This window comes from Diorhabda carinulata, chromosome 7, assembly GCF_026250575.1.
Source record: "Diorhabda carinulata isolate Delta chromosome 7, icDioCari1.1, whole genome shotgun sequence".
Taxonomy (NCBI): domain Eukaryota; kingdom Metazoa; phylum Arthropoda; class Insecta; order Coleoptera; family Chrysomelidae; genus Diorhabda; species Diorhabda carinulata.
The window spans coordinates 2,625,282-2,634,897 of NC_079466.1; the positions used below are offsets into that span (position 1 = coordinate 2,625,282).

At 31.7% G+C, this 9,616-nt stretch overlaps 1 protein-coding gene across 2 annotated transcripts in view; it reads right to left on the reverse strand.

Moving 5' to 3' along the window:
* LOC130896408 (homeobox protein Hox-C4a) overlaps positions 1-6,388 on the reverse strand; it is a 68,066-nt gene extending 61,678 nt beyond the window's left edge. The window contains exon 1 of one of the 2 annotated variants that reach the window (XM_057804465.1): positions 5,129-6,388. In XM_057804465.1, the coding sequence (XP_057660448.1) occupies positions 5,129-5,852 (724 nt within the window). In that variant the 5' untranslated portion in view covers positions 5,853-6,388. The remainder of the gene's footprint in view (positions 1-5,128) is intronic. The other variant, XM_057804466.1, reaches the window with a different exon arrangement.
* Between the last annotated feature and the right edge of the window lie 3,228 nt (positions 6,389-9,616).

Here is a 9,616-nt window from a genome sequence, read left to right on the forward strand (position 1 = left end):
ATTTATAGCTCCGAATAAAATTCCTTTTTTCTATTGTATGATGTGTGTTCTTTTTAGATGTCTTCGGATCTTCACAAAATTGATAGCTAGTGATTTGTCTCTTGGCCCCTTGAAATAGATTGTTGAGCCACAACAGTCACATAGCGTTATTTTTAACACTACTAAAACGTTATTCGGCATATTTAACAGCCACTTAAAGAGGTCCCTTAGTTTATTTGTGACAATAGGATGTTTATTTGATAGATGTAAACAGTGCTTCGAAGGTCACCGTCTGTACTAAGTTACAAATCGCAGCCATTAACCAAATAAAAGGTTATAAATTGGTGATGCTTAAAGCATTGTGTTCAACAAGAGTCTGCGTTTAGAATAATCGATTGCTGATCGGGATATTTGAAGTTTAGATTTTTGGGAAGAAAAATTTCTTTCTAAATATTTTTAGACTGGGTTTAGGAATAGTGATAAATTAGATATATTTATCTTCTTTTTCAAACCTTCTTGGGTGTTTTTTCCAGCCACTAAATTTATAATACGAAAATTTTCAGCAGAAATAATAATAGATTAGTGCTATGGTGGACCAGAATATATTGGAATATTCTAAATAAAAAAATTCACTTCTTCGTACTGGATTAGTTTGAAAATGTGATACAATTCGCTTTAGTTATTGTTTTGCATGAGCCACGTAGCGGCGAGTGCTGAAACGTATCGAGTGCAAAATACACTTTCTAACGAGTTTTGTACATTATTTTTCCTACGACTACGTGAAAAATTCTCCAAAAAAACGTATTTTTAAATAAGAAATTCAATTAAACAATATCACACATTGAGAAGTGAAAAGTATTTCAACACATGTGTTGAAAAGTATATAAACACGTTTGCTGAAATGTTAATAAATCCTACAAAATATTTTTTATTTTGTAATAGTAATTTTCATTCAACTACTTTATACATTTATACAATACCATATATGTTACATTAGAAAAAGAAGCATTTCAATACATGTTATTATTTGTTATTTTTTTGTGTGAAATGTGTGAAATAAGCTACTTTCTTCGGTAAAAGTGAGTGTGCAATCTATGATTTTCAAAAGTGGTCGTGGAAATATCGATTTTTTGACCATTTTCCCTAGGTAATACATCATTTAAATGACTAGAATTTGCTCTTTAAATTTTTAAGTTATGAAAACAAAGATAAGATAAACAAACAAAGATACTGCTCAATCTCCTATACAAATTGCACATTCTATATGAAAAATATCAATCTGCTTCGTTGTTGACGCCTGTCGAGGAATCTAGCCTGAGTACGTAAAAGTACCTTCAGTGTAGACTGTACAAATTTTCTCACAAATGCCTGTTATTCACTAGAAACTGAACTTAAATTTTATTTCGATCTATTTTAAGTGTTTTAAGGTTGAAAAATATTTGAGCTGTTTAAGTATCTAAAATTTCAAATACAAATTGTGTCGCAATATTTTGAAATGTGGTAAATGAGGAGTTCCTATATTTGGATGAGAAAACCAAACATATGGTCCTGAAAAGTAAGATACGTAAAAAATATTTTAAGGAAAATATTGTAGTGCTATCATGAAACAACAAAATAATGTTAACAATACATTTATTGAGCACTTTTTTTAACAGGAAGCACAATTTAAATTATACTTGAAGGGCCATTTTCTACAATTATGCGTAATTTTTTACTTAACGCGTTGCATCAAATGCTAAACGATGTGATGTCGATTTCGTGAATTTTCTTAAATATTCTATGTCGAAGCTGTTGCTCATTTTCGGCTTCCCAACCCTTATCGCACACTTTTTCGCCCAATGGAAAAAGCCTGGTGAACATTTGAGAAATTAACTTCTTTCGTGAGACTCTAATCCATCCCAGGAGAGGCTAGATTCGGCCAAAATATTATTTTGCCATTGAAATTAATGGAATAAACCAATTTTGGAAGACATATCTGTGAATAAATGTGTACAACCAACGCCTCACCTCTGACATTCCCGACATAGGGACTGTTCAAATTCCTTTTTGTATTTGTATATCACGTCATTGGCAACATTTTTTAATGGCACTGGTATAAAATCCATCATTCCTTTTAATTTTTGAATGTAATAATGTGAAATATTTTTCATCATAAACATACACAAGACTATTCTTATTTTAAATCTGGTTGAAAGACTGAACCGATATTATGGCGATAGTCTGAAAATCCTACTATCAAACTGACTGAACAAATAACTTCAATTCCATTCATTCAATGCTGCCATTACTGTAAATTTAATCTAACCGTAATAAAAGTTGAGGTCACACTAAATTGGATTTATAAAACTTGACAAGAATGTTTACGAAGTATAAAGACATACCGCAAAAATTTGTTTAGAGAAGAGTTGGTCTGTTGTCTGATGTATACCACTTAGTTAAATATGGCACGGTTGATGATTCTAAAAATTGTGTCTTAAATACATCTTGCTCAAAAGGAAAAAGCGAAGTTTAGTTGACAATGGATAGCACACGTAAAACACAGATAAATGGTTAGCCAAAGAAACGTTGAAAAACAAAGTGGAGCATAGAAAGACCCCGAGGAGTATGATATATTAAATTTTTCATGTGGCTAAAAAGGATTCGAAGAGAATCTATTAAAGAGTCCAGTTGATTACAGATTGGTCGATAGAAATCTGAAGAGATAAGAGTAGATTCTATTTAGCCACTACAGATATCATATTCTAAACAATTTTAAACAAAATAAAATGACAATTATGGAAAATGTCACAAGGAATGATCTATGAGGAAAATGAAGAAATTTTAAAACTAAATCATGAAGATCAAGTTCTTCTTGAATAGCACAGGTAGGTATATATCTTAAAAGGTACTGTTTTTCTGGTTTTAGGTTCTGCAAAGAAAACTTTTTGGTAACCATGGAGAAGAAAAGAAATTATTTTTGAAAAAAGTTAATTGAATCGGCAGACTTCATTAAAAATTCAACTTATTTAACCCTTTTAAATGTGCGTTGTTCTTTCAAATGCGGGTCTACTTAATAGAAATAATGATATTGAAATAATAATGGTAGCTGTTGAACATTAAATAGTAGAAAAATATGGTCTAATGGTAGGCCTACAGGGAACATAATTTTTTCCAGAAACAAACGAAAGCAAACCATTAGAGAGATCACAACAAAAAGTTCAGCACAGCCAAGAGAAATTTTATAGTTAATATTCAATAATTCCGAAATTAGCGGAATGAAAACATGTTTCGTATTTAATTAATTTTTTCCAACTATAAATGAAAATATGTTGACAGCATCTTAAGAATTATTGATAATAATACAATAAGTTACACGAAATCTTCTGATCCTTGAAGACTAAGAACTTTTTTGAGGTGAAATTAATATTCATAAGGCAATATTTGCCAAAATTTGCAATCCATATTTTTATTGTGGTCCAAACACCGCCTTACGACACCATAAGTTAAAAAATATTAATGTTGTTGAGGATAATGATAATTTGTGTCGAATAAATTGTTCTAAAGGGATGAGGTGAATAGAAAATGTCGAAATATTGAAAAGTAGGTATGTTATATGAAAAATTGTTATATTATATTTTCAGGGAAACCGACAGAATCATATGGTGGCTTTCAGAAAACAAAGTGTATAGAAGACATTTATTTAGTGACAAATAATAAAGAAAACAATACACATCAAGTTAGAGATCTTCAAAAAGCATTTGACAGTATTTCATGATAAGAAAACTGAGAAATTCACATTAAAATCAAGTCTGCATTCAATTAAAAGATAATATTAAAGCATTTATGAAACAATAAACAAAGACCGAAGAAAGGTAAAATGAGAATGATAATAGATATCTAATGTATTCTCAAAGAAGTTCGGCAACTACAGAGAGAATATAGGAATACTTAAGTAGTGCAAATTTCTGATAGATAACGAAACTGAATATCTTTAAAACAAAAATAATGGGGTACTAAAGGAAAACCATTGATTTGAAATAAGTTAAATCCATTGCAGAATCTGCAGAAATGAAAATAGTTAAAATATTATGCATTAAAATGTTAAAAAAATGTATATATTATTAAATCGTTTTGATACTAAACTAAAAGCTATAGAAATTGCGAAAAATCCCAATTTTCACGTGAAAATTAAAGTCATTTTAATCAAGTATTGTGACTAACATGAGCATTTTTACTGAAAACAGTATATCAGGTACAAACAATACATTTGTTTCAAGTATGTGTTTCAACATTGCGTCGCGAAATGGCGGACTCTCTCACGAACAAACAAACAATGAAGCAAAGCGGGTAAAAGAATGTAATAACAACTTACAATGAATAGCAATAAAACGGCAAAAAGATTTGCTAAGACAGAAAAGAAACATAAATAAAAGTGGTTACATAATGCTAATAAATAATTAACTGATTATTCGCAATTTTTGTAGTACCTACACAATGGAGGTCATCTAAAAATCAGGATAAAGACAAAAGAATACAAACATAGACATATTTCTGCGCCTCAAGATTGCTACATAACTATTTTAATTATATCGTCCTAAAATACTAGTACTCGACCGTGCAAATTTGTGCTTGCATAGTTTTTTCAGTACTGTCAAAAAATAAGTATTTGATGTTTTAAGTAATATTCATCAAGCTAGTAAAAGAATATAGAAAACTAGAGCTTAGCGCAAGTAGAATAGAAAAAAATGCACGCAAAATAGTTCTGAAATCGCTCTTTCAAAAGTAGAAATATTCAATTTGAATGCTTGCATAATTATTGAAGAGATTTGCCAATAATATTGAGATGTGCCATATCTAGAAAATTACGAATTATAGAGATACAACACTCAATTATGAAAAAAAAAAAGTTTATCACGTATCAGTTTATCAATTTTGAATTGTAGATGAAGTGAAAGGTGATAAAATAAGTGTCTAGAAGATATAAGGCACGAAGAAGGAATGGTGATTGAGAGCACTGTTCATAAATTTGCGTATCATTCCTTGTAGAAAACCCTAATTGAAAACAATTCTTTGAAAAAATAAAGTTCAATTAACAGTATATGTACATTATTGTTTATAAATTTTTACTGACGATATACATTTAGAAATTTCATATTTTTCATTTACTTACAAGCTCCAGCGACATGAACCTTTTTCATCCAGGGATATATCGGTCTATCACCGTCTCCGTCGTCGTCCTCTTCCTCGTCATTATTTGTCGAACTGCCCTGATCGTCAATATCGTCAGGTTCGTCAGACACATTATCCTCTAATCTTAGTCCTAATTCCTGCAATGAATGTCCAGGGGGAGAACCCCTTGATTCTTGTCCATGTCCTACCGATGCAGGACTGCACACACTAGAGTTCACATCACTGGGTTGCGTAACATTTGTCGTAATGTCCGAAATATTTTGTAAAATGTTCGTGGAGTTCGGGGGTTGATTGAGACTATTTGGTATTGATCCGCAATTAACGAGATTTTGTTGAGTTTCGTGTAGTTGTATGGGCGGTCGAATTTGATGGGAATGTATAGGTGGCGCATGATGTAATTGATGATGATAATAGTTACCATAAGTACCGTATCCAGCGCCAGATAAGGGCATTCCGCTCGATCCGTAAGATGTAGCTTGATGATGGTTGTGATACCCATATTGCAGATGATGCTGAGGCTGATTTAAATGATGGTTACCAAAAAAATTATCCGTAGGTGAAGGTATGTAACTATTCTGACTGTATTCTTCACTCGGTGGAAATTTAGGATCAACTACAACACCACCAGATATATGCTGGGCTTGTTGATAACTCGACGGTAAAGCTCCAGAAACGGGGTTCATTAAAAACGAACTCATGATCATTAATTTTTCTGAAGCTCTACAGTAAAATCTCTATAAGTTTGGCCAGAGTTTACGGTGGGGACTTATAACGTACTAGGTATTACATTGGAGTTCTTTTTTCCAATCCCCTACTATATGTTTGTCTCTCTTACACCGAGCACTGTTAACGCCCACAGAGAAGAATTAACTAACCACGTGACGAACGGAAGGCCAATAGCAGTTCGTGACGTCACTCTTCATGATGGATGACGGCTGGCTGGCGCCTGAGTGGGAAAGGCCCCGACACGCGGGAGTTATTAACAATGTTTTATGCTTTATACACTTTGCTGTTTACAAGTCTTCAAACAATAAATTTAATATAAATATATACATTAAATTAAAAATGTTTTTATCTGTAACCGCATTAAACTTTACATAAGTACGTGTCGACACAAAATTTTACTTTACCGGTACTGGAAATTAATGTTTAACAAAATATTCACCTAAACGTTCATTGTATTGCCGCACACAACTAAGTATATAAAATGACAATGAAACTCCGTCGTTTTATGCAATAGTTCTCAGTAACCGCTCGCTCTGGTCGAGTGTTTCAATTGAACTGAAGTAGAGGTAGAGATATAAAGAAGGATTGGATTAGGAAACACTTAACTCCTCCCACTTTATTTTGTTGGCACTTATCGAGGCAGTTTTACCTTTCTCTTACACAGCGGCCTTCTTTTTGATCTCGTGGGAGAAACAGAGAACGAAAAAATGCTCTTTACTTCTTTTCCGATGTAAGTCTCGCGAGAGTTTTTTCATCTTTTGATGAAAAAGTAGCCGATGTATAGGTAAGGATTAATTGAAAAGAAAAAGAATTATTATTGAACAAGTGAATGTATCTGTCGTTGAAGTAGATTTTTAGATGGTTTTAACGGGAAACAGATTACGAAAATAGTGCATCAAATCAATTTTTAATCAAAAAGAAATAATATTACGTCGTGATAATACCAATTATATAGTACTTTGTGCTACTTACAAGGAAATCTCGAGGATTTCGTACGAGACTAGAACTAAATAAATTGAATAACATTAGATCTCGACTAGTTTCAGTGTAACTTCTTGTTAAGAATCGTTGTTACAAGTTATAAAATAGTATTAACTGGAATTGACTTTAGCATGGTTTATTACTTACAATTCCCACTGTTTCCTCCCTCTAGATTTCTGCAAAATCATACATCAATCGTTTGATTCTTCTCACCAAGTCGATCAACTTACTACTGATTCAAAAAAATTTTTGTCCATTTAGGTACATTGTCGTCTTGTATATTTCGTATATGATGATGGCGCGACCATTGTTTATATCTGGTATCTGTTAATTTCTCTTTCGATACAATTTTTCTTCCAAAATGTAAAACTACGTAAATACCTCTTCGTAAGGTCCTGAAATAATGAATAAAGCACTCATATTTTGTAGGAATATACTCGTTTCAAATTTCTTCCACATTTTAGCAATGTCCAAAAATTTTTCAAATGTAAAAGGTTAAATACATTCTTTTGGTGCGAAATTATTATATATACAGGATGATTCTAGATTCCTGACCTTAGAATATGATTCTGGTCAACATGCCTTATGCAAATATTGCTAGTTTCCGAGATACGGGGTGTGTTCAATGTTTAAATTTTGATTTAGTTACTAGTTACACTTGTTTGTGTTAATTAAATCAAAAGAAACTTTTTTTGGGCTAAACTTACAACTGAAATAATGAAAAGATATTAAAAAGCGTTAAATTCTATAAAAAAAAAGGTACTCCTCTTTGATTCGTGTAACTTAATCGGTTATCGAGTTATTTGCTTCTAAAAAGTTCAATAAATTTTGATTTTTTCATAAAAAAATTTTATTATTCCTTAAATATGTAACAATAAGAAATTTGTAAACAAAAATAAAAAACTTCAAAGCGAATGCTCAAAATGCCCACCATTTACTTCAATACACTTTATTATGATCCGCTTTCGTAAAGATCTCTTAATATCAAATAATCCTTGTCTATTATTTTTAATTACATCCGCGGCTTCTTCTATTTTCCGTCGCAGTTGTGGAAGAGAAGTCATTTTTTCTTTGTAAACTAATGCCTTCATTTGCGACCAAATAGAAAAATCCAAAGGATTTAAATCAGGGCCTCTTGGTGACCAAGCAAACTCACTTCCACGACCAATCCATCGATGCGGAAACTGTTCGTTTAAGTATTGACGAACTTGTGAAGAATAATGTGGGGTAGTGCTCCGTCTAGTAATTCGTGTAAATGTTCTTGAAAAAAATCTAAATAAAGAGGTCTATTTAAATTGGTTGGCAATTAAACACCCACATATTACACCACACCAAATGTTAACCTTAAACTCGTACTGAAAATGTGTTTCCCTCATAGCATGTGGATTTTCAGAATTCTACAAATGATTATTTTTATAATTAAATATTCCTCGTCTGGTAAATGTTGCCTCATCAGTAAAAATAATTGTATCCAGAAAATTTGGATTAACATTTTGTTTATCTGGCAAAAAATGGGCAAATTGTAGACGCTTTTAGAAGCAAATAACTCGATAACCGATTAAGTTACACGAATCAAAGAGGAGTAAGTTTTTTTTGTAGAATTCAACGCTTTTCAATATTTTTCTATTATTTTAGTTGTAAGTTTAGCCCAAAAAAAGTTTACTTAGATTTAATTAATACAAACAAGTGTAACTAGCGCTCTCTATTAGCAATGTTAAATTAGAGTGCAAATTATGATTCCTCATGCCAAAAAACGTAAAATTGCCAATTTTCAAAGAGAAATTCTGAAAACATAAAAGATTATTGCGAAAATCAACATTTAAACTTTGAACTCGGAAACTAATTTGCATAAGGCATGTTGACCAGAATCATATTCTAAGGTCAGTAATCTAGAATCATCCTGTATATATAATAATTTCGCACCAAAAAAATGTATTTACCTACTACATTTGAAAAATTTTTGGACATTGCTAAAATGTGGAAGAAATTTGAAACGAGTATATTCCTACCAAGTATGAGTGCTTAATTAATTATTTCAGGACCTTACGAAGAAGTTTTACATTTGGAAGAAAAATTGTGTCGAAAGAGAAATTAACAGATAGCAGATATGAATACTTATCGCGCCATCATCATATACAAAACGACAATGTACTTAAATGGACGAAAATTTTTTTAAACAGTAAGTTTATCGACTTGGTAAGAAGAATCAATCACCCTGTATATATGACAACCGCACTCAGGGTGGAACAGCAAAACATGATATTACATGGATTTCCATTGTGTGTGATACTGAATGAATGTTTCTATCACTATTTGCTTGACAGTAGTTAGTAATAATTCAAGTTGAAACCTCAAGATTAAATGTTGGGTTTCATTAATTCATAAGTATATGCGCATTTCTCAATAACTTTTCGGAATTGTCTAAAAACTGATCCTCGAGTAATTGATCAAACTCCGCAATTAATTTTAACTTTCAAGAAACATCTTTTGGAATGTGATCTTGATAAACTATTGTTCTACTCTTCCACTCTTCCATCCATTATTGTAAGGTTTGGCGTTCTAGCAGGCTATCATGTATCCCCAAATAAACTAATCATTCAGCCAATCAACAATCTTTTGTTTAGAATGAGCATGGCACTCGTCATGTTGAAAGAAATGAGTCTATCTAATATTCAAAAGAAGATCGTCAATAAATATTTTAGTATTTGAAACAAGATCCCTTGATTCCGAGCCCTTATGACACGACACACCATACATTCAC